This window comes from Salminus brasiliensis, chromosome 19 (genome assembly GCF_030463535.1).
Source record: "Salminus brasiliensis chromosome 19, fSalBra1.hap2, whole genome shotgun sequence".
Lineage (NCBI taxonomy): Eukaryota > Metazoa > Chordata > Actinopteri > Characiformes > Bryconidae > Salminus > Salminus brasiliensis.
The window spans coordinates 13,150,432-13,177,227 of record NC_132896.1 but is presented as its reverse complement, the minus strand read 5'-3'; the positions used below and the strand labels follow the sequence as shown (position 1 = coordinate 13,177,227).

The 26,796-nt window shown below is 40.5% G+C and overlaps 1 protein-coding gene across 3 annotated transcripts in view; it reads right to left on the bottom strand.

Annotated features, from left to right (window-relative positions):
• Positions 1-2,201: 2,201 nt before the first annotated feature.
• The window catches only part of gabra2b (gamma-aminobutyric acid type A receptor subunit alpha2b), a 54,641-nt gene continuing 30,046 nt past the window's right edge, over positions 2,202-26,796 (bottom strand). For all 3 annotated transcript variants that reach the window (XM_072662998.1, XM_072662999.1, XM_072663000.1), the window contains exons 5-10: positions 26,075-26,295; positions 23,941-24,023; positions 23,307-23,450; positions 15,790-15,942; positions 9,342-9,544; positions 2,202-4,917 (exon numbers count right to left, since the gene is read on the bottom strand). In XM_072662998.1, the coding sequence (XP_072519099.1) occupies positions 4,609-4,917; positions 9,342-9,544; positions 15,790-15,942; positions 23,307-23,450; positions 23,941-24,023; positions 26,075-26,295 (1,113 nt within the window). In that variant the 3' untranslated portion in view covers positions 2,202-4,608. The remainder of the gene's footprint in view (positions 4,918-9,341; positions 9,545-15,789; positions 15,943-23,306; positions 23,451-23,940; positions 24,024-26,074; positions 26,296-26,796) is intronic.

Sequence of the window (26,796 nt, the reverse complement as noted above, 5' to 3'; positions counted from 1 at the left end):
TTTAATACATCAAGGAAAAACTTGAAATACTCAATAAATGCATTCTTTATGCAAAACCTGCATTTCTGCAATTCTTTATTAATTAAAGCTTTATTAAATAAAGTCTATACTTAAATTTTAATTGCTTTATTTTAAATGCACAGAGGTGGTGTATGGAGGCAAAATAGCAAACGTGTCACTGCTCAAATACCTACCTGACCTGTCTGCACCTACATGTGAGGTATTCTTGCCTGGGTTGTTTTGGCCAGGTTTAAGATGGCATGTCACTGCATAATTTATTATTCGTAAGCTTTTGTCAACAAATCATACAACTTGTCAGAATACTTGATGGTTTGCCAAAATAGTGCACTTTGGGAAATTGAAGCAGAGGCAAAAGAATAGTCTAATTACATTAGCCAGGATGTGATTCCAGTAGCAATTGACTTAACTGCAGCATGCAGATCTTTCCAACAGGTTTGGCCCATCATTTGCATAAAGTTTTAATAGTACAGTTGAGAGACCAAGAGTGACGCACTACAATCTGTATTTATAATAATAATAATAAAGAAATAAATGAAGCCAATTATTATATACAAATATAATTATATAATATATAGTCAATATTTAGCCCTGTTACAGTGGTCAGTAGGTATCTGCTCCAAGAATTGGCATGCCACGTTTGACTGATCTGGATAGGGCCTGTGCAATAGGGCAACTTCAAGCTGGTCATTATTTGGAGGGAGCCTTAGTACCATTTTCAAATTGATGACCAAGCTCCATATAATGGGGGATGTCAGAGACAGGCCACAAAGTGGGTGTCCCAAGAAGTTGACACCCCAAGAAGATTGTTTCCTCACCCTGTCAGCACTTAGGTACTGTAGGCTGTCTTCTAAAGATTTTGCTTTGTCTCATCGGGATGCCAGGGGGCCTGCCATGACTGACCTTCACCGTCAGGCCTGTTTGCACTGGTGTCTGCAACATGCACAGGATCCTGAACATGTGAAGGAACGTTATGTTCAGCATATGAACGTATGAGTCCAGATTCTGCCTACAGCCTACGGCAGCTGGATCATAGGGTCAAAGTGTGGAGAAGACGCAGAGAATGCTATGCTGATTGCTGCACCGATAGAGTAACATCTTTTGGTGGTGGAAAGAGAGTGTGATGGTGTGGGTTCCCTCACTGGAAAAGCGAGGCTTGTCATCATTGGAGGCTCAGTCTCAATGCAGAGAGATATCGAGATGAAATTCTGCAACCGGTGGCAATCCCATATCTCCACAGACTGGGGCTGAACTCTTTCCTCCTCAGAGTAGGGTTTATCAGAGACTACCTCCAAAATTTGGGAGTAATTGGCAGCGGTCCTAACCTCAACCCCATTGAACACCTGTGGGATCAGCCTGGGCCTGCTGTTCGTACCAACACAATTGACAAACACAATCACGTTGGCTGACTTGCGACAAATGCTGGTTGAAGAATGGGATGCCATCCCACAGCAGTGTGTGACCAGGCTGGTGGCCAGCATGAAGAGGAGGTGCCAGGCTGTTGTGGCTGTGTATGGTTCTTCCACATGCTACCGAGGCTCCTGTTTGTTAAATGAATAAATTATGAAAATGCCATGTCAAATTGTTTTGTTTTCTTTAAACTTCAATCATCCAGTCAACCAAACACCAAACAAGACAATGGCAGAATAAGATGTTTGGCAATTTTTTCATGGGGGCAACCCACATACTCAGCTCTGTTGTTTATCCCACAAATGCATGTTCTTTGCAAATGTTACACTACTTTGCACTGTTACAACAAAGAAATAATCTACCAAACACTAATTTCTTGTGTTTATATGTTTTTTTTTGCATCATCAGTTCTTATTGTGAATAACATGCTTTGAGATCTACCTTAACCGTTCATACTACTACTACTACTACTAATAATAATACTAATAATAATAAATATTTTTTTCATTTAGCCTTTATTCAAAAGTCTACTGTAATTTAGCATCTATTGCAGAAAACACACACTGGTGACTAGCGGCAGTAACCATACGCATCTCAGTGCCCTTGGAGCAACCAGCGTTAGGTGTTTTTCTCAAGGGAGCCTCAGCCTTCCAATCCCAAGCCCACTTCTCTAACCATTAGGCCACGGCTGCCCCCTATTTACATCCATGATCAGCAAGTGCTGATCCAAAACACAACAAATGCTTTTAGGGGAAGCAATTCACACAGACGACTAACTGTACTGTTCTTTTATTTAGCAAGAAGCTGTTGAAAGAGGAACAGGAATGAAAGAGCACTATTTAAAACATACTGTAAACCCAGCAGCAGAGAAGAACCAGCTGAAACTGGTCACCTGTAAACCTGTCCAAATTCATCATGTATGAATACTAGCATCAGAAAGAGCTGCGCTGAATTTGACAAGTCTGAGTTTAAAGGAGCGTACAGTTCACTGGTGCACCTTCAAGCCCTCAACAGAAGATAATCATGAGAACTAGAATAATACTGATAATAAAATACTGGGAGCTGAACAGAACCTCGGTGTAAACACAGATAATTCCAGAAGATGAAAAAACAAAACAAAAAAACAAAACAAAACAAAAAACCCTAAACACTTCCATCATCTCTCGTATCCCTAAGAACACCAGTCCACATCCGTGAATAAAATAACAATTCCTCTGAGGAAATTTTACAAGTCTATCTACAGGAAAATGAAACATCTGAATGAGCTTTTTTTTTTTTTTTTTTTTACAAAGCGTTATTACATTCCATACACGCGCAGCTGCAACCAGCAATGCAAAGATCCATTTCACTCTTTAGTCACTTTTTATTGCTCGGACATGTTTCTGCATAACCATGACGCAAGATCTGGTACAAGCTGAAAGCTAACGTGAGAAAGTTAGAGCAGTGCTTGATATAGAAAAACTTCACTGTGATCCAGATTTGGACAATAACAGAAAAACAGATCGGACCATTAAAGACAGACAAAAATGAAAAAGATATATAGATAGATAGAAATAAATAAATAAATAAATAAATAAATAAATAAATAAATAAATAAATAAATAATACTACTAAATAAATACATACATTTGAAATGAATAAATAAATAAATAACAAATGAAAGAACAGATTGCATGCGACTGCTAAATGTACGCCATTTCAGAGATTAGCCTTTTCTTCTTACAGCCAAAAAAATACTGCATGCTTTGATTATGTGAAAATGTCCTTCCCTTAAAATAACGTTCAGATTAGAACTAAAAACCAAAGGCAACTCTATAAAACTGCACAGACACCATAAATTCATGGTACATCGTGTACAGGGGTACAACACCAATACTGTTAGTGAATAAAGGTTTGTAGTTACATTTTTTTCATACTTCATGTGGAAGCTACGCACTCCCAAAGCTCTTTGTTGACTTTCACTGGAACGTTTATCAAAGACTTAACTTCGTAGACATAAATAAAGAAATATAAAAAATATTCAACTTCGTTATAGAGGGTAAACAACTCTGGTAAACATGCATTATTTGAAGCACTTGTAGGTGTTTTGGTCCACATTAAGCCACTGAAGTAAAATCTAATCACAAAATGAAAAAAGAACAATAGTAAAAGTTAACAGTGTAAACTAAACACCAGCAGAACAACAGCCGGATCCTTCAACCTCTTCTTTTATCAAGGTAGAAATAAAATAATCAGACTTAAAAAAAAACAACAACAGAGAAATTAAACACAGATATATGTCAAGAATAACCATGAAACTGTTACTGTTTTCACTTCTTTTCTGCCTGGATGAATAGTTGGAAATAAGGAGATATGCTAGAACTGTAAGAAAATCAACCAAAAAACAACCATTAGATCATTTGTATCCAACAGATTTACATGGTATGGATTATAAACAATGCAATTAAGGCTAATGCTGCCCTTTAATATAATAAAAGCCTGATCTCAACTCATTGTGTTCAGTGGACTGGTTGAGGCTTGTTGAAAAGTCAGTGCTTTCACATTCTCAATTTAATATGACAGGCTAAAATAAACAAATTACATTAACCTCACAAACGGGAGGTTTCCAGCTTCTTGGGAAATCGTCAGTGTCTCACTGGTCTTGATCCGAGAGAAAAGTAGTGGTCAAAACAAGCACCATTACAAAAAGGCAACATTTACAACAAATAGATAAATAAATCGCTAATAATCAAAAATAAATAAACTATATCATATACTTTACACTACAATATTCTAGCCTAGGTCACAGAAAAAGGTCAAAAGTCAGATTTCAGGAGAACCCAAAAAAACACTGGAAAGAAGTTCACGGAACAGCGAAATGCACGCACGCTAAACCGAACGCGAACAAACGAGAAATAAACTGAGAAAAGAACGAAAGAAAGGAAGAAAGACATACATAGGCATATAGAAGTTTATCCATAAATACATATTTACAAAGGCCAATGTCATTTCAAAAGCACTGCAGAAAAAGGTGTAGAAAAGAGAGGAAAGAGAAAGAGAGGCATCCTGCAACGATCCATGGCTCGGTGGTCTGTTGTCGATGAACTGCTTGCGTACATGAATGAGTGGATGGAGTCCCTGGATGTTTTTTGGCTTTCTCTTTAGTCCTGATCGGTGAATCTTTAGTGCTACTACTGGAAATTACTGGTTGGAGGGGACCATATCTTTGATAACGGGTTCTCTGTTTAGATAGGTGGCCCAGTAGACCAGGTTGAAGGTCCCGAAGAGTACGGGGAACATGATACGGGACATGCGGTCGATCTTGCTCACGCTGTTGAAGGATTTCTTGTTCTCGGCTGGTTTGGCCTCGGTTTTGGCCTTGCCCGGTTCTGCCATTCCACCCTTAGCAATGGTGGGCAGGACTGAGTCCTTGGTAATGTTGGGTGCGTAGTTAGCCACAGCCACTGCGTAGGCGTTGTTTTTCTTAATCACTGAGGCTTTCTCCTTCTTCTGCAAGAGCACAGACAGCAAAAAAAGCATCGTTCACTTCTGAATATAATATGATTCCTTCTAAAATTAAGCACTTTGCCGAGAGGGTTAATTGAATAGCACAACACAATGTGAAGAAGAGCTGCGAAGAGCGGAACATGCGTGCCAAAATGCTGTTGCTTTTAATAGCTGCAATTTGGGAACTGATTGGTAGCAGTTTGTATTTGAGTAAACAAAAGCTGTCAGACAATAGACGTCTTACAAAAGCGACTGCCATTGGAATGTTCAGCAGAGACATCATTTCATACTTCTGCATGATGTATCAGTCAAATACAGAGTATAAAGACAGTGTAAAGAATAGTCAGATTCGCAGTAAGCCATTAAACTATGATTTAATGTAACTTAACAAATAAAAAAAAAAAACATAGCATAACAATCCAGGTGTAAACACCCCCAGGACGCATTGTCAGATTATCAGATTGTGATCAGATCACTCTAACCACATTGAGATGTAATAAAAGTAAATATTACTGTCAATCTTGGCTTTGCTCTCCCTCGCTCTGTGTGTGTGTGTTTGTGTATGTGTGCATTTGCATGCTCACACTTATTTACTGGTTGATGATGCCAGTATTATAGAGCTACAGGAATGTGAGAACTATCTATTTTTCCACCATGTGAAGAACCCCTGCTCCAGGAGACTGTTCACAGTCAATTTTGATGAGAAACCATTGTTCATAAGAAGTAAAACAGATAATAAGTATGTGTTGATGTTTTTATACGGGAAAGTAAAATTGGATCTCATCAGTTCACACTGGATATGCATTGTAGTGACAAGTGTAAGCAGAATTAGTTCCAGATATAATATCACATTGTGGTAGGTTGTCTATTTTGGATTTTTTTTGCTTCTTTTGGGCTTGTTTCCATTGACCTGGTTGCTTGTTTCTGTTGCGAGATCTGGCAACACTGCTCTAAACAGCTTCTGAGTAAAATGATTAATTCACTTCTGGTCATCTTGGATCCAGTTTTTTGTTTGTTCCTAAGTGATCCATTATTCATTGGCCTCTATATTTATGTAGTTTTTGTCTTATTATTAGTTTGATCACTTCTAATTTGTGTGGGTTTTACAAATCATGACTCAATCAGGCTTAAAATCGGAGGAGGTTAATCGGAACAAGAAAATGTAGATAAAATGCTCTAAAATGTTCTCTCGATTGCTGGACTTTGGGAGGTCTGATTTAGAGTAAATAAACACTGTTGCACAATGGAGGGCCAACATTAACTCCAATGTTTTACGGCAGATAATCTGATGTCTTTGTCTGCTTCTCGATCTACATCCTCCAGCCACAGCAGCTAATCATGTTTTCATTCACATCAGATCAAAGCATCTTATGAAAGGCCGCCCTGCCCCCCCCCCCCCATTCCTGCCCCCACTAGCCACATCCTTCCAGGTCAAGCCTGCTGAACGCACCAACAGTAGCAGCTTAATAATAATTGCAGGGATTGAGGGAGAGGGTAATGTTGCAATCTAAATGCACAATGGTTGTTAGGAGAGAGCTAATTCGAGGTTCTGCTATGCTGTCAGGTCTCAGGCCATTAGGAGTTCATCAGCAATATGCAGCTTATTATTGACTTTAATGTTATGAAGCAAATCAGGTAATTGCATTATAAATGCATCTGGGTGTGATCCCTAATGATCAGTGTGTGATATGAAGCTTAATAGAGGATCAGGCTGAGATGTGCGTATAGTTATGGAAAGAATCAAGCTGGGAATAGGCTAAAAACAACTGTCTTATCCATGCTTTAAAAGAAACAACTTTAGAACATACAATCAGGTCCATTAGTATTTGGACAGTGCCACATTTGTAATTTTGCCTTTGCACACAACCTCAAAGAATTTGAAATGACACAATTATGACGTGTCTGAAAAGTTCAAGATTCAATTCAGCAGGTTTAAGAATTGCAACCATTTTAAATTTTACAGTCCTTCTATACTCACAAGCTCAAAAGTAACAGGGCAAACAGACACAATGAGGATCCTTAGAGGTGCTTTGCCAAGTCTTCATTGCAGCCACTTTCAGTTGTTACTTGGTTGTTGCTCTTTCTGCCTTCAGTTTCATCTTCAGTAAGTGAAAAGCATGTGTGTGACTTTAAGAGTGTCCAATTGTTTTGCCTTAAAAAGCTCTAGGGCTGCTTTTGGGTCATTATCCATCCTTACAGTAACACATATATCACTTTGGCACCATTTGACTGAATCTGAACTGGAAGCTCTATATGCTTCATAATTCATCCTGCTACTTCTATCAGCAGTCATATCATCAATAAACCCAGTTATACATGCCCATGCTATAACAGTACCTCCACCCTGTTTGACAGATAATGTGGTAAGCTTTGAATGATGCTTTTTTAGATGTTCTCTATCAGTCTATCACCTTCTGTATTTGAGTGCTACGTACTATAAGGGGGGACTCCTTTGATCAGAACAATGTGCCTTGGGTGCCCATAATCTGACACTGATTCACTGGATGTCCTTTCTTGGACCACTTTTGGTAGGCACTGACCACTGCAAAGATCTGCCTGTAGTTTTGAAGATGCTGTGACCCAGTCGTCAAGCCATCGCAATCTGGCCCTTGCCAAAGTCGTTCAGATCTTTACGCTTGCCTATTGTTTCTTGTTTTTTACACGTCACCTTCAAGAACTGACTGTTTATTTGCTGCCTAATACTTCTCACACCTTGACAGATGGCACTATAGATGAAGGTAATCAATGTTTGCACTTCACCTTCTAATTATAATTCTAAAATTATTGCTGATCGGTGTACTTTAGTGGTCTTTCATGATCTTCCAGGGCTTTTTCAGGGTGTTGCAGGGTGTTTTACACTCCCAACATTTCCTGAATTTGTCATGAAACAATAAAGAAACAGGCCACACCTGGCTATAAAAGTGCTTATCAGTCAACTGTCTGATTACGTTTGAGCTTATGACAATAAGCTGGTTGGTGTAGAGAGGCAAAACTACAAAAATTGTGTCACTGTCTAAATACGTATAGACCTGACTGTATGTAACCAGAGCCTAGAAACCCAGTAAAGACACTTTGTTTTGTTTATACAAAACATGTTATAAAAAAAAGATCATGTGAAGCAATTCCCTTGTGCATCTTTAAGAGCAAGTCTTTGTCATTGTCTGCTGTATATAGGCAAGCTGATTTAACACACTGTCACTTGCGTTTGGCTAGTTTGGAAGTTTACATAAGTTTCATTTGATTAGAGCACAAGATATGCTCATGAATAAGCAATGACTTTGTTGTATGAAGGCCACATAAACTCTGAACGACACTAACAGGAAAGACTCTTCTTGTAAATTGACAGAATAAGAAATAAAAAAAAAGTCCTAATAGAATCTCAGTTAGTATTGCTCCATTTGTGAAGATAAGATTGACATTACTCCAATAAATGCAATGAATCTTTCTGAGCTGACTCCACTGGGCTGCACTACTAGTGGAATTAGAGGTCATTTAAACTGGAACCTGAACTCAAATCTGTTTATACTAAGGATCTACTCATTATGGCGGCACAGAGCTTTCCAAACTCATTTGCTTTATGTAATCCAATTAGTGTAGATTGGTCCATAGGCATGGAGAGGTAACTCTAGAATCAGAGTTAATTATAGATGGTTTGAACTCCATGGTAAAATCTTAATAGGCTAATCCATCATAACATCATAAGAGCATCAATTCTGGCAATGATACAAAATGTAATATACTCAACATGTATTAATATCAATGATCTGCCCAAAACATACGGCAAAATGTTGAATTTTCAGATTTTTAATAAATGATGTTGCAGGCTGTCCTGATAAGAAGACATATTTACATATTAATAGGAGGTCTTATAGGTTTTTTTAGCCTAATGAACCGTACTGTCTTGTAAAAACATAATGCTAAAATGACATAATTTAAATCTGGTTGTTCTTTACATTGCGATGAGTGGACCAATATATAAGTCACTTAGAATTAATATATTGACTTCCATTGGAAGGTAAGAAGATGTTTTCTTCTCCTGTAAAGTTGCTGTTTCAGAGATACAGGTTTTTAACACAACAGCAGAACAGAGGTTTTCCATGATATAGAAGAATACAAGGAACCATTTAGACCAGGGTGGGGAACTGAGAGCTGTGTGTGGTATATTTTCTGATCGAAGAGCTATTGTACCTGGCAACTACCTACTGACTTAAATCAGATGTGTGAGTAGGAAAATGACCAAACTGTCTATTCTGGCCCTACAGGGAGTTCATCACCCTAGATTTAGGCCTGGTTTTATACAGTCCTCCCTGCTGACATCACATTGCTGTAAAATGTAATGAACTAACCAGCCTGCCAATCAATCAGTTTAACATATTACCCCTCTCGGTGCAAGACAAAGCTTTAGGGGAATGACTTGCACTCATTACCTTGTCATTGACCACGCTCTTGCCGTCCCAGGCCCAGCCACGCTTGGTGAAGTAGTTGACAGTAGCAAATTCGATGAGGGCGGAGAAGACGAAAGCGTAGCACACAGCAATGAACCAGTCCATGGCAGTGGCGTAGGCTACTTTAGGCAATGAGTTGCGGGCACTGATACTCAGAGTGGTCATGGTCAGCACAGTGGTCACACCTGAGGAAGACAAAGACATAGAGGGGGGAGAGATTAAATAATAAAATCTTGATTACGAGAGAGATGGCCAAGTAAACTGAAGAGGATAAGGTGATGGAGAAACAAATGGCCTAAATTAAAAATCCAGATTACAATAGAGACGACTGAGTAATGAAATAATTGTAAGGTATGAATGAATGGGCGAATCACCATTGTTCAAAAACAATGCTACACTCAGCAATGCAAATTAGCGGTTCCAGCAAACAGCCACAGCAGTCTTGGAGACAAAAATGGAAAATATCCTCCGCCCCAGACCAATTGTTTTGGGCTTCTAAGCATCTACAAAAATGGCAACACAGCAGCCCTTAATGACTCGCTGAACCTCATTCTCTGAATCTCTCTAATCTCTCTCTCTTTCTCGCAGACCCGTAAACCAGTACTTAGCACTAAAATATAATGTATTTTTAGGTTGTGTCTGGAAAATTAGCTAAAGGTGCGTCGGATCTCTCTGGCCCACTTCTTTGCTCTTGCCGCGGAGAATAAAAAATGGCAATAGCTGTGTTTTTTTAACAGGGCAGAGGCTTAACACCAAGCTTAATGAAGCTCCGGAGGCACTTTCACACCTCCCAGCATGCATTGCACTGATCAGAGCAATCCGTGACATCATCAAGGGATTCCAAAAACGAACTCCAGATGGGCAGAAAATACACCCCTGGCTTCAGGTCTAGGTTTAGAATGATAGAAGTGTCTTACACAGAAAATACGCCTCAGGTTCCTCATGCTAATTTAGGCTGAGCGCATAACAATTAATTCCAAATAACACCAAGCTCTCCTGCACTACATCCCTACTGAGGGAAAGCTCTCCTGGATTCAGCTATGGTCACTGCCTGTGTGGGAGAAGCACATCAACAATATGAGAGCCATCACAGGGTCAGGTCATTGTGTCCTAGATGAACATTCAGCTGAATTGAAGACGATTTTTGAGTAGGAGGACAAAAATACCATATGGACGTAGATAATAAAAACAGCGGAGCATTAAAATGGATGGGGCTGCCTGTGAAGGAAGGAGAGGGCAGTGGCAATAAAATGTGATCGCACACACGTCGGGTGATTTGTTTGCTGAAGCGTTCGGGTCTCTAATCGCCTCATTCATATTGATGATGGTGAACGGATGAGGCAGTGCAGGTCTTTAGGATCCGGAAACCTCAGACCAAGTGGGATCTGACACTGTTTAGCTCTAAGCAAGGAGCAATCTTCTGTAACTGAAGAAGAAAGGCTGCAATGACTACTAATGAATGGGGGATGGTGGCTGTAAGCTTCAGGAGCATTCTCATTATTTTTGTAACTAATTATTTAAGCTTCGACTGTATGCTCATTATCACATATTGTGGTGGGTCATAATTTTACACTATGGATTATGGGTACTATCTTGAAGGAGGTAAAAAACATTGATTATCTTCATCCACAGTGACACCTGTCAAGAGGTGGACTTTATTAGACAGCAAGTGAACAGTGAAAATGTGCAAGCGTAAGAATGTGAGCCACTTTGACAAGAACCAACTGGGTGAGAACATCTCCAAAACATCAGGCAGGTCTTGTGGAGTGTTTTTAAGGTATGGTCAGTACCTACCAAAAGTGCTACAAGAAAGAACAACCAGTGAACTGTTGATAGGGTCATGGGCACCTAAGGCTCATTGATGCTCATGAAGATCCCACCTCAAAAGGGGTACCTACTGTAACTGAGTAAGGGAACTAGTTTCAATACTAAGTAAAATACAAATCTTCCAAATAAAAAACAACAACAATGTGCAGTTAGAGTATTTACACATGTTTAAGTAAGTTAATTTGTGTATTTGTTTTCTACAGCAATGGGTCTATATGGAGTGCTGTATGTATGTGTATGTTGTCTTTTGATTCTTATAAATGCCACAGTTCATCCCAAATTACCCCTAAATAACCAAATTGAATCTCTGGTTTACAATTACAGTTTTGTTTGTTAGATTATCTTATCGAAATACTTGTGGAAGGTCTTTATTAGCAATAAACCATGTACACACAATAAACCAAAAGCAAAAAGCAAAATACAATATAATTATACAGGCCTTGGAAAACACTGAGCTCACTCCAGTCAGCGCTTAATTTAGAGTATTTGGCAGTTAGTCATTTAATTATCGGTGACCGGCTTGCAAGAGCATTACAATCAACAAATATATCATATGTGATGTATCCATTAAAAAAACACTAGAAAACACTAAACCAACAAAATCCCCATCATCATCCACCTAAATGTGTTAGGTGAGGGACTACAAGCACTAGTTCTGTGAACTGATAAAACAATGAAAGTGTTGTAAACAATTAAAGTAAAGTGAAATTAGTACACCAACTTAACCCACAAACCCTAAAAGCACAGTATACTTCTTATCATACTACAAAATACAGGTACACAATACAAGGGTCAATACAAGTTGGTTAGCATGCATCCACATCCACATATACTGCTGAATCATGTACATGTCTCACTTTCACACACCACCCTGGACAGAATCGTTTTAGAAACCCTTGTATTATCATCAGTACAGTATATATAATTACCTAAAAGCATTTGTCCCTACCATTTAAATGCCCCTAAGCAAAGCACAATCTCTCTCAGACACAAAATAACCTGCACCAAGCAACATGCATTAGTCACGGTGAACAACTATTTGGCCTTGTACCATCTAGCTAAAGGGAGATGGTGTTCTCTCCTGGCTTTCCTGCTGCCAGACTGACTCACATCTGAGCTACTCCACATTTCAGGACCTTTCCAACATATGCACGGAGCAGCTGCAACATCATCAGAAATGAAACACTGACATACATGATTATCATATTAGTGGAACAGCCAGAGGTTTTCCAACACTGGTCTCCTCTTCTGTCACAGCATATAAAAGCCTGTGATATCACGTGCATTACCTTTAGCAGCGTACCTTCATATGTTAGCAAACCAAGGACAAAGTTGGATGAATAAACTCTGTATCCACACACCCGTCCAGAAAAATTTAGAAGCGCTGTTCCAATAACAGAATAACAGAAACCAATTTTGTGGCATATACACACCTCTATTAAAACCACTATCTCTATTTATATCTCTAATCTCTATTTTTTTTCCCCTACATTGTTTGGCTACAGCAGCCTCCATTCATGCCTTTAATGAACTGATTATAATGAATGGACCAATAGAAATGGCATAAAATGTTGTTACAGTATGGTGGTGGCTTGGTGATGCGCTGGGGCTGCTTTGCTTCCTCCGGTACCAGAAACCTGCATCGTGTTCAGGGCTGGATTTAATCAAGTATCAGGAAATAGGAGAAAAACATCATGTCTTCTGTTAAGAAGCTGAAGCTTGGGCATCATTGGACCTTCCAACAAGACAGCTATCATAAGCACACCTCATAGTCCATTGAGGCTTGGTTTCAGAAGAAGTTCAGGACTATTTTGGAGTGATCACCACAGTCGTATGACCTGAATCCCATAGAAAGTCTTCAGTGGGATTTAAAGAAGGCGATTTCAGCAAGGCAAACCCAAGAATATTAGTGAACTGGAGGCTATTTTCCATGAGAAATGGGCTAAGATTCCTCAGGAGCGTTGCCAGAAGTTGATGTCTGGCAATGCATCACGTTAGCAGTAGGTCATAAGACTCTACTACGTGCTAGTATGCTTGTCACGAAGGGGTTGCACAATTCTGAGACTGCAGGCATTATTACAAGTGCTATTCTGTGTTGAATGTGGAGAAAGCGCTTATTCTATTAGCTGTGCTGAGCTATTTTAATTGGTCTTGTTTAATTAGTTTAGAGCAAACAGCTGAAAGTTTGTGCATTTTGCTATGTGGGTAGAATAATCCATTTTGTGACACACGCTTCATGACATGTTATCAAAACTGGGAAACAGGTGAATCACATGTGACCCAGTGAAGTGACCCAGATTTCAGGTGGAAGGCTGGAAGTGTAACAGGCTTGTGGATGGATATTAGTTCCAGAGCCCAGTGTGAGGTTCTAACTCCTCTGAAGCTGGCTGGCATTCACCTAGGCTGGCTGAGCTGAGCATTAACTCAGAATAACCTGTCGAGACAGCTGGACAACCTGCTTAGTGGCCCAAACCTGGGGGAATCTCCAAGGTAACCAGATAAAGTTCCTGAATCCCATCAGTCCTCCCAAACCTCTCATTAATTTCCCTCTTTTCCCAGTTTAAGGCCCCAACCTGGAGCTAGGGATTTGGGAATACTCTGAAAATACTTTAGTAGGAAAGTTAATAAAGTTGTTTTAATTTCTAAATATGGGACAAAGAAATGAGTAGTGTGCATCACTTCTCTAATACTAATACTTGAGCATCTCTTTGCTTTATTGACAGCATCAATTCAGTAGTGGAGAAAAATAAATAAGCTTCCCATGGAAATTACTTTCGTGAATATAAATGTGTCATTGTCAGTGTAATTTGCTTTTTAACTTGCAAGACCTCAGCCATGTTGGTACTACACTATATGTCCAATTGTTTGGGGACACCCCATATGCATTTAGCCACATTTAGGTGTCCTTTTGTCCATATTGTGTAGGTTTTTGCAGCTACCTATAGGTTTTTGACCCAAGACTGCAGACATTGCAGTGATATAAGGGATAGTCAGGGTTCTGGTTGCCATAAGACCCCCAGTATGATTTCCCCATCAGCACTACCAGTAGTTACACCACTGGCTTCATAATGTTTACACCCAAAAGATTCAAGGTCTCACAATTCTTTCTCAGCCCAGCTCCTATATTATAGTTCACTCCAGGTGTCAAAGAAGATTAATTGCCATAGATTTTTGTCATAAGCAGGGATCACAAGGAAGCGGCACTATATAACCTTCAGCTATAAAAGCCTTCATAAATCATAAACCTGGAGTGACAGATTTATCTGTGACACATACTACCTTCCGACAGATTTAGTGAGGAGGACTGAAGATGGACTCATTTCCCTATTGGCTATTTATTGAGTGGGGTGTGCACTCTGGGAAAACGGGGGGACACAGCAAAGAATCTTGCAGTGTTGGTGTAAGTGCAGTTTAAGTAGGCCATAAGACATCATAGCATGACATGCAGCATGGACCAGTATAAATATTAGTGGTGTAGACTATAACTAGATGAGTGTGGGTTAGTTCAAGGGGAGTGTACAGATCCATCTTTAAATAATTTTTTGTGCAAAAAGAAAAATCAATTTTAGCAATATATGCTATGAGAACACAAATTGGCTGTAATATTTTATGAATATCGCCAAAACTTGTTAGTGGATAAACTCTTAATACACTGCAAACTTACAGTGATTCTAAAAAAAGGATGATACCCCATGATATAATTAAAAAAACAAAGTGGCAACAGCAAAGGGGGACCAACTCCATATTAATGCCTAGAGATTAAAGCATTAATATGGAGTTGGCCCACCTTTGCAGCTCTAACACCAGGTTTGGAGCTCTGCAGTTACTGAATCAGCAGAACTTTAGAGACTTTTATGCAGTATGCACTGAGCTCAGCACTAGGTGACCCCACACTGTAACTTTATGTGGTCTGTTACTTTGTGAGTTGCTGAATGCTTCCACTTTTCAATAATACCATTCACAGTTGATGAAGGAATATCTAGGAGTGAAGACATTTCACCAACTGACTTGTTGCAACGGTGGTCTCCTAATACAGAACCACACTGGAATTTAGTGAGCTTTTTGTAACCACCCATTCTTTCACTAATGTGTATAAAGGCAGACTGCATGGCTAGGTGCTGGATTTTACACAGCTGTGACAATGGGCCTGAACAAAACACCTGGATTCAATGATGTGAACTCAGTGTGCTTCAGTTCTTTTGTTTATATGGTGTATGTCAATGTCATTTACCATGTGTCGTGTCAGTAGAGTAGCATTTTAAACTGCAGACTTACTGCAAACATAACTGTATGTTAAGTAATACATAGAGATTGCACAACAGCAGTGTAACAACCTGATGTGAAAACATGCTGTAATGATGTAATGTGAGCTACACTCTGTCCTTAGGTTTTCTGCCAATGTTCTGAAAAGCTATTCAACCTTGTAACAGTTTCTATGAAAGAATGCATTTGTGAGTGGAGTATGGAACGGTCAATTCAGCTGGTGTGGTAAAACTATGCATAACGATGAATGAGTGAAGTGTATGTGTAATTAGCAATTAGCACATACATAGCATTGTGAATTAAGCAAGATCGCTGACTGAGATGGTTTTCTAGTACTCACCAAACACAGTTCTGGCAGGCACAGACTCTCGGTTGAGCCAAAAGGACACCTGGGAGAGGATGACTGTCATGATGCATGGTAGGTACGTCTGAATCACAAAATATCCAATCTTCCTCTTCAGGTGGAAGTGGGCAGTCATTACCGTGTACTCTCCTGGAAGGGATAGGAGAGGGGTATTATACAGTAAGTAGGGCAGCACACAACCGGATTATATACATCATGACTAAGAAAAGTTCTATGAATTACATTTTGGTCCTAATTACATGTCACTGTGACAAAGCAAAGGTGAGAAAAGCTGATCAGAACATGCCGGTTACTTGGTCAGCTTTGATATTCTCTGGAGTCTTTGCCAATTTTTGAAACCTTGGGTGCTGAGAGGGATTTGATTTAGGCTCCATAAGGATTTTGGGGGTTAGCAACTGGTGCAACAGAAGTTGTAGACAGCTATGTATTATACATTACTGTAGTCCAGCAATAATCTCGTATCTCCATTTTTGACATAATGTGACAGATCTTTATATTGTGTTTATGATGAATGGACCAATAGAAATGCTCCAAAATACTTCCATTGAAAGCTAAGAATGTCTTTTCCTTTCCTCCGTTAAGTTGCCATTTTGAAGATACAAGGTTTTTCACATAACAGCAACTACATGTTTCCCTACTAGTTGTACACTAAATGGACAAAACTTTTTGGACACTCAATTCACGTCCTCATTCATTCTTTCTTCTGAAATCAAGGGTATTAAAAAGAGTGTATTCTGCTTTTATTGAAGTAACTGTCTCTACTGTGCAGGGAAGGCTTTCTACTAGACTCTGGAGCATTGATGTAAGGATTTGATTGAATTAAGCGACAAGAGCATTAGCCATGGATGTCAGGATGATGGATAATCACCACCCCATCTCATCCCTAATTTCCTGACTCTTCCGAAAAGTATTGGATGAAGCACCGACAGAGCACTGAAGTATTGGATGGAGCACCGACCATCCTTCTGGAGAACACAGTTTCACTGCTCCACAGCTTAATGCTGCTGGGCTTTTTACCCCTCTAGCCCAGGTATTAGACATGGTGCCAGTGGGTTCATGCTCTGCTCCAGAGAGTCATATTCTGTTGGCAATACTTCTATACTGGTACTAGACAAGACAAGCTGTGTGTGTGTGTGTGTGTGTGTGTGTGTGTGTGTGTGTGTGTGTGTGCGCGCGCATTTGCACATCAGTTTCTGCAATGGGTGCAGTTTAAAGTAGCTGAATGCATTCATTAGAAGGGGTGTCCACAAACATTTGGACACCTAGTGCATGCTTTATTTATTTTTAATGTGTTTAAAATATACCACACATCACTCACGACATATATGGGTATGAAGAATGCCCTGCTTTTGGATTGGACATACCCTTGGCCAACAATGGTCAAGCTCTTCTTGTGTCTTAGCCAACATGTGGCCATGTGCTCTCTCTTGTATAAAAAGAATAGCAGTTCTCCATTTAGTCGATATTTAAAACCATTAACTCAGCGTGGATTCAGTGCAGCGCTAACTCAACAGCCTAAGAGGAGACAATGGGGCGAAGTCAGCGAATCAGCGTGACAATGGCATGAAGCGGTTAACGCATTAGGCTGGTGTAATTTGCACGTCTCAATAGCTCTCTGAGCTACAGCAACATGGCACGCTGCCTGGCTTGGAACGGAGGATCTCTCGTAGAAAACTGTCCAGAAGACAGAAGGGGAGAGAGAGGGGGGAGAGAGAGAGACAGAGAGAGAGAGACAGAGTGAGCAAGATGTGCGTTGCCCATGGCAACAGAAGAGAGAAATATATCTGGATTCTTTGCGCTCGGTGGAGGATGCCTTGATGCTGTCACTTGGCAGAGAGGGAAACTCCTTCTCTCTTCCTCTGGAGCGAGCACACAGAGGGATTCTACCCTACTCTAATCCTCTAAGACACACTCTCCCGCCTTTTGTCTGAGCGCACACTCCTGCTCTTCCTGCCTATGTTCGGCCCTTGTGGAAGCGAGCAGGGCTGGACTGGCGTGGAAGAATTTTACTCAAATGAGCTGGTGTACTCTCAGTGCCCTGTGATGCTCTCTATCTCCTTAATTCAATTTGCCATGCCTCTCCCCACGCCTGTGTGCGCGGCGGATAAGGAGGAGGATGAAGTGTGAGTGTGTGTGTGAGAGTGAGACAGAGAGCGAGAGAGTGACAGAGGAGTGAGAGAGCGAGGGAAGGAGAGATAGAGTATGAAGCAGTTGAAGGCCACGGTCTGCATAGCGTGAAGATCATTATTACGGTATCAATATGAAATCCGTTCTGCATGTCGTCGGGCTGGACGAGGTCACTGGGGGACTGGCGGATGAGAGTGCTCATATCATGTAAAGAGTGTGCACACTTATTAATGGTACAGAATGAGCGAGTCAGACATAAACTCAGCTGGCCGGCAATATTGATACACGTGGTTATCTGTTTGAATGTAGGTCATCACGTCAGGACAATGTCTAAAGCCAATGCCAATTTGAGGTATAATTAGAACACAGTTGTGAGGAAAGGTGACCAAAACCCAACACATGTGAAGTTTCATAATGTTAACGTCAGCAAAACGTGATATTCTAACATTAGACGCTAATGTGTTGTTGGTTTTAAGTCATGGTGTAATGTTGGAGCTTATTGTCAACCCAATATTGACTATAAGACTTTGTTTTTTAACCAAAATTCAACATCTGCATGACAGTAGAGCTTGACGTCAGTCCAGTGTTAGTTTTTGGTCGTATATGTGACTTAGATTTCCAACCAAAATTCAACGTCTAGACAACGTTTGGTCACTTATTCAGAAGTGGGACAGGACAAGGGATTGGATAAGGATGGGCCATGCAACTATACAGTTGACAAGTGGAACAGGAGACTGGAAAAACAGGGAGGTCGGGACAAGGATAGAGATGGTAACTGGGACAGAGACAGAGATTATAATAGGTATAGAGCATCAGACTGAGATGAAGATTGAGATGGCAACCGGGACAGGAACACTCAGAGTTACACAGACTGGGATTAGGGAGGTGAGCCGAGTAGGGAATTGGGAAGTCGGTCAGGCAGGGAACCAAAAGCGTGACTGGTCTCTCCCCCCCCACCTCTCTCTCTCTGCTCCAAATGACAATGTAAATCTAGCCTCCTAATTGCAACCAGCGATCATGAGCAGCTCTCCTCTTCCACCAACTGTGGGACCATCACCATGGCGATCGTTGTTTGAAATGCAGATGTGTCATCGTTGAGTAGGGTGGCACTGTGGGAACGTGGCACACAGTTTCTTTGATACAAGTATGAGTCAAGAACACCCCCCCACCACCACCACCACCACTACACACACCACCAATTACATCAAAATGATGAATGCTTCTCTCAAAGCAAGACATGAAGGACCATCAAGACTAGGAAAGCTGGAAAGGCAGACGTAGGACAAGCGGATTCAGGCAGAACATGAACATGTGACTTAAAGCAGTCATGCATTTATTATGGATTCAGTAATCATCTTTCCATGCAATTATCTGAGTGGAAAGAGCTATAAATAAAGCATCATCTGGCACTCTCCATACAAACTAACTATAAAGCCTGATTAGTTAAAACGCTTCATAGAGAATAATTGCCCTGATTTGTTTGTGTTGCCTGCAGTTTTGTGTACATTGCAACTCTAAAATGCAGCTACGCATGTGAGTAAACCCTGTCGTCTAGGTTTGCATGCGAGCTGCACTGTGATTAATCTCCCCATTCTTCAAATCTCTCCTTAAACGTAGAAGATCCATCTTTAAGTGCTTGTAGACCCAGACGTGTCTTAAATGGCCCTTCAGACAAAGTGTGCACACTTGAGTGTACCGAATGACCCAGATTCGCCCTACACTAGACTACACACTGAGGCTGTCATAATGAATGATTAATCTAACATCACACAATCAGGAGATTTACCAACCTCCCCAGAGAGCAGGCCTGGGGCTAGCATTGTGAATATGCATGCATGTGTGCGCATACACATATGTATATGATGTTGTTGGGCCTGACTGAATAGTCCTCAAAGGAAAGCACTAAGGTCTGTAAATTCTATCCAGAGAGCCACACTTATCTCCAGTGCCACAGTCTGATAAATAGAATTCAACCCCCCCACCCCACCCCATCCCACCGCACTGCTGTCAACTCATTTCCACCTTGTTGCCCTGACAACCACATGATGATAAAGGCCAGAGGTCAGCAGAACTATAGCATCGGTAAGACCTTTGCATGACCTCATCCAGCAGCAGGCGAATATGTGCTGCATGGCAGAAGATGTGTGTATTGAGCGTCCCAGGAGCCTCACAAGCTATTGAGCACAGTTCAATCAGCCAGACCATTGATCCAAAACTGCTAGACACTTAAGACATCAGCATACACAACATATCGGTCTCTAAATCACTTACTGAGTCTCAGTATGTTGTCTTAATGACTGCTGAAATGACAGAGTAAATAATTTCTTGTGTCCAAGTACAGTGAAAAGTTTAGCAGGCCAAAAGCACATCTATTCTTCGTACATCTCTGGTCAGAACACACACATGCTTAAAAGACTAACAGAAACTCAAGGCATCTTGTCATGCCTGGCTCTGCAATTTCATTCTTGCTCTCTAGGGAGGCCACCCAGGTTCTTGCTTAGTTCAGTATCATCTCAAAGCTTCACTATTGTAACTTTCGTCTGGCTGGTCTTCCCATGTATGCAATCAGGCCCTTGCAACTGATCCAGAATTCCACAGCACAACTTGTTTTTATGTGTCCTAAGTGTAGCCATGTCACTTTCCTTTCACTAGCTTCCTGAAGCTCCCCGCATCAGATTTCAAACCCTGACTTTGGCTTGCAAAGCCAAAAACCAGCCCCTTCCAATCTGATGGCAGTGGTCAAAATCTGATCTGTACCTAGAGCTCTCAGAGCTTCGACTATGGCTTGGATTGACCCACAATCCTTCATGACACATGGAAGACAAACATCTAGACTGTTCTCTGTCCTGGCACCAAGGTGGTGAAATATACTCCCCCTGGGTGTCTAAACAGATGGGTGGCTTGAGGTCTTCAAACGTTGACCAATCACCCATCTCTGTCAAGATCACTTAACTGAGCCCTTATTAAAGACTTGTGGTTGCATTCAGGTGTCTTTTTCTGCAATATTTGATATTGTATTTAGGTTAAATACAGGAGTGTCTGGATAAGTGTCTGCTAAATGCCATATATGTAAATGTGGGGTCTTATATTAACCTCTGGGTCATAAAAGAAAGCATCATGTAGCCCATGAAGGAGAGCTGCCTCAAGGATATTACAAATGTGATAAGAAAAGGTTTCTTACAATTAATTGAAAGTAAACTTTTAGCTTAAAGTTCAAATTTAATAAACAAATGAAATGTCTTCAATTATTTCTTACCCCATCTGGAAACATGTATTTGTTTAATCACAATCTGATTGATATAGTGTACTATATCTTAAAATCACTGAAACATTGCTTGCTTGTTCACAACTAGTTAAAAATGTTGATTATTAACTGATAAAGACAACTTACTCCAGTTACTCCAGCTCACATTACTCCAGTTCTACTGTTACTACAGAATATATACTCCAGTATAAAGTATACATGCCCTCTATATGTGCTCTGTCAAGATCTCAAAAGCCAATTACTTTAGGCCAGTATGTGGTAGTGTTAAGGCGTCTTCTTTATGTAAATGAGGTTGGTGCAACTGGAGAACTGATGGGCTTATCATGGTAGCTGGGAAACTGCTCATTAATTCTAAAGCACTAATTATAATATACTCACTTACATGGATGCATATAAATATGTGCCTTTTGAATCAATGTTTATACAGCTGTGCACTCCAGCTTGGCATGATAATAAAGCTTGAATTGAATACTCATGCGTTCATGCATGTTCTGAATATCCATCTCAAAGGGAACGCTATATTCACTATCTGTTGAAAGCTGATCAGATAATGATCAGAAGATTTGGGAGCACTGCTGTGATGATTTTGTTGTACTTAGTGACAAGAGCGTTAATGAGGTCAGGATGTTGGATGATCGCTAACCCACGTCACTGCTTACTCCCCAACCCATCTCAAAAGTATTGGATGGAGCACAAGCTAGTGGTCCTATTACTAAACTCCTGGCAAGAGGAAGGGGAAAATAAAGACAGGGAGAGTAGAGAAGAGAGAAAGGTAGACAAAACTAGTACTGTTTGTAATGGAGGCACATACCCAGACGTGGCACTTCAAGACTTTGTGCATTTCTTAACTTCTCAGTGTGCCGCAACGCACCATGCAGCATTTTGACAGTTCTACATTAAACGAAAGCCATATTGAGACCACAGAAAGCCACCGTAGATCACATGTGACTTGAAATCTACACAGCGAAGGGCAGCCATAGTTTTGGAAGACAAATGCTAAGGCCTGGTCACATTTAGCTTTAGGGGTAAGTGATATATATATATATATATATATATATATATATATATATATATATATATATATATATATATATATATATATATATATATATATATATGTACACACACACACACACAAAATAGTGCTTCTGCCCGATGCCTATTTATAGTGAAGTGTATAGAATGAACTAGAGTTTCTGTACTAGCTCAAACTGTTATTCTCTTGCGCTGTCACTTGTTTTGTTTTGTTTTTTTTCCAGTCCACAAACTCTGTCTGAGGCAAAGATGTATAGACATGTGTAGATGTTTCCCTCACAGTTGTGTGTATAGCAGTTCCCCCTGCACACCTCTTTCCATTCAAAAGGAGCGAGACAGAAAAAGAGGGTGAAATGGAAAGATGTGGAGCAGAGAGAGACAGAGAGAGAGAGAGAGAGAGCTAGAGCTAGAGAGAGAAGTACAAGCAGAAGAAATATAGAGATAGAGTGTTCTTTCCCAGTGGAATGCCAGCCATGCTTGTCTGTGAAGCTGCTGAGGCGGTGTGTTGGGGCTTTTCTACACTCAGGAGAAGTGGAATGTCTTGTCAGGCTTTTTTCCCCCCTGCTTTGCCCCGTGCTGTTTGTGTTCGCTTTACTGAAGCACTAAAAGGCAATGGGTGAGAAATGTGGCCACAGCCTGCAGTGTGAACACACCGAGCTCAGGGTGGTGGGGGAGGATGGTGGTGGTGAAAAGGAATGAGCGTAAGTGTTTCTGGCTGTGCTGTTGAGTCGTGTCCAGAGACAGCGTTAAAAATATTGCACCAGAGAAAATGACATGCGGTCATCTGCTATAACATATCAAGCAGCAGGCATAAAGCATGTCCAGACAGCCACAAAGCACATCTATTCTGCTCACGTCTCTTGTCAGACACACACGCACGGCCACACACAAAAATACCAGGATTAAAATAGAAATCAAAGCCGCCCATGATGAGCCTCAATATAGCAATATAGCAACTACAGTGAAACTTCTGGGGGATTAAAAAAGAGATTTAATCGCTGTAAGACAATTCAAAGACATCCTGGGTTCTGTAACGTGAAGTTGTTTAGAATGAGTTGTGGCTCACCGGTGCTGGATCTGATGGTTTCATTCCCTACAGTCTGTCCGAGTAGGTCGTACTGGTTCAACCGGGAGCTCTCACCCTCCACCACCACTGAGTTTGAAGCGTTCTTGGTCCAGGTGTACGTCACCTCGGTTAGCGTGTAAGCGTCTAAGGATATCAAAGAAAACGACAGATATGTTATTTAATATAATATGTATCACTGTTAGATAAAAATGGTGGAGTCACAAGGTTGACTATATCAAATACAGCGGTATATACATATACTCCGATAACATTAGCACCTCTGACCACCGCATTAACACCACAGTGGCATCTGTCAAGGGGTGGGACATATTAGGCAGCAAGTGAACAGTCAGTTCTTGAAGGTGATATGTTAAAAGAAGGCCTAAGGATCTGAGCCACTTTGATAGGGGGGCAAATTATGATGGCTAGACGACTGGGTCAGATCATTTCTAAAACATCAGGCAGGTCTTCTGGGGTCTTTCTGGTATACAGTGGTAATGGGCACCTACTTCCATTTCCTTTCTAGACTGTCAGTGGCTAACGCTATCCTGCTGCGGTGGTCTTAGCTCAGCTCCTGACAGCAGTATAAAGCTCCACAGATGCACTAATGAAACGCTCTCTCCACGGTACTCACAGCTGCCGAATTTCAGAGGACAGGAATGGAAATCCATGGGGAAATCCTCGAGATGCATTGGACACTCTGCATGTACTGTTAACCTGTGATGCACATACACACACACAAGCCACAGAAGAATTAGTACAATTAACATAAAGTCTAAAGCAAGAATAACAGGGTGAAGTGATGGAGTCTCCTCTTCTTTGTCGTGTTCCAGAGCATAAGTGGGATAAAGAGGGACCTCGGATGTGCCATTTCAGGAAGGAAACTGAAGTGACACATCAGGAGAGAAATGTTTAATGCTACCTTTCTAACTGGAGTCACACATAGATTTAGGGTGTTTTCACACTACAGCTTTTTCCGAACCCAGGTTGGCTTGACCCGCAAGTTCGATATGTTTGGTCAAGTGTAAAAGCTGTTTTCGAGCTCTGGAGTGCTCCAGAGAACCTATAAACTTTCTCCTACCAGAACGGCTTTATGTTTGCAGGTGCTCTGCACAGTGAAATGCTATAACTGCAGAAAAGCACTGTTCTTCTTGAGTGTTTGTATCCAAGGAAAACAATTAAAAGTGATAAATGGATGAACCTAGGCCCTACAATTTTGAGAAAATGTGCATAGTTCATGGTTTGTATTATATTCTTCTGTGTGAAAGCAAACCTACGATAATGAGCCCCTCCACCCAGAATCAGCCCTGAAGTTGGCTTGGTGTTTTTGGGACAAGTGTAAACACTCTTAGTGTACTGTTCTCAGAAAGAGTAGTTCTTTTATCTAAGAAACAGGGCTGCACAACATGGATTAAACATCATAATTTTGAGTACATATTGCACTTGAAAAAAGCCATGCAATTTAATAGAAATGCACTGGTGAATCACATTTAGCATGGTTATGAAAATAATTTATAACTGTTTGGATTACATGAATCTACGAGGCTGTTTCACATTTTGCCCATCTAACAACAAAAAAGCCAGTTTACGATTTCCTCACTTCCTCAAAGAGTGAAGGACAGTAAAAGGAGAGATCTGTGGCTTCAGGCCATCTGCAGAGAGGATGAAAATAGTAAATTTTGGGGCCTGGCTAGTCAGTAAGTCTATGTCTAAGGTATATGTGTACATCTGTATCACTCTTTACTATGCACAAGTAATAATATTAAAGACAACAGTCATCATGTTAAAAGCCCAGGAAATCCCATACATATGGGTAAGTTAGTTAACAGCACTGGCAGACTGAAAGGACACTAAATAACCCAGAGTTCTTTCATTTTCCTATGTAACAATGCTGATTGTTCATTGGCAACAGCATAAAATAATAGTTTGCCCGACTGGCCATAGTGGTAACATATTCCTAATAACTATAAATGAGTAGGGTATTCTTTTTTGATGCTCTTACACTGTCAAAGTCCTTTTATTTACCACCAGCCAAATAACAAATTACATGGTGCATTTACCCAAAAAGAGGTGGGGGCATTTAGGAAGGGGAAAGATTCTTTGCACTACTCTCATCTATACACTGTAAACAAATGCCTGTTCTGCATATGGTAACTCAATTAATCAAAGCACACACAAGAACACTCATCTTGAAGATACACACATGGCAAAAAGCAGTGTGGTTCGTTGGAGCGCTCATTTGAACATTGTAGACTTTGGCGATTTCTTTAGAGCAGTGTCAGTATTGTGATAATGACTACCATATATAGAGTCCAAGTCCTAAGTCCTAATATGAAAAAATGTTTGGGCGATCTCTTATTGCTAGCTGCTCTTTAACATCTATGTCAAAATTAGAAGCGGGGAATTCATTAACACCAGCACATCAAGCTTAAAAAAGAATCTTTGGTATTCTAAAGGCCAATCTGGATATGGCACAAATGCAGAAATGCAGGAGCCAGCGCTGGAGTGATGAGTTGATAATGGAATGAGTAATAAGTAATAAACTAACAAGTTATCAGTTAGGCTGCAGCTGCCCTGCATTACCGCTACTACTTCTTAAATTGGTTCTACTGCTGCTGCTGCTACTACTACAACTAATAGTAGTAGTAGTAATAATAATAATAATAATAATAATAATAATAATAATACATTTTACATTTTTTTTTGCTTATGGCATTTAAACTGGCATGCTGACAACAGACACTGAAAGTATGAAGACTCTGACCTACCTCATAGTGTACAACAAAGTGCCATCATCCTGGATGCGCAGTAGCTTGTTGGGCATGGTCATATTGTGTGCCACCGATTTCTTTCCATTGTGAAAGAAAGTGTCTGGAGTCCAGATTTTGCTGGCCATCAGGTTGTTCAGACGCAGGATGTTCATCGGCCCCTCAAACTTCAACCTCTCATCTTTCCAGCTCTGCCTGAAGAAGACATCTATTGTGTACTCCTGTTTAAAAAAGACGATGAAGACTGAAAATTATTTATTATCCAGAGCTGATAATAACAATGCATGACACCATAGGGCATCTGTTAGGACTGGACTGTCGATAGCATGGTTATGTCAATGTTATGAAGCAGGGTTCAGGTTAAATGCTACCCATTTCACTGAACATATCACCTCCAACTTCAGTATCAAATCTGAGGCTTCATTACACTGAATCATGGTGGATCCAGCAGGTAAATGAGGTGGGAGAAGTTGCAGAAAGCATAAAAAATTGTGTTAAAAGGAGCATTAAACTTGTAGCTTAGCAGCAAGATTCGTGATATTGGTGGATTTTAGGATTAATGAGTGTGTTAATGAGGTTCTTAGGCAATAAATGTTCTCTTGTGGGAACACACTTCTCTTTCCAAACTTGTTAGAAAGAATAAAGCATGAGTATGACACTGGGAAAAAAATGTTATACACAAGTTTTTTGCCAAACACTACCTACTTCCAAAGATGAGCTGA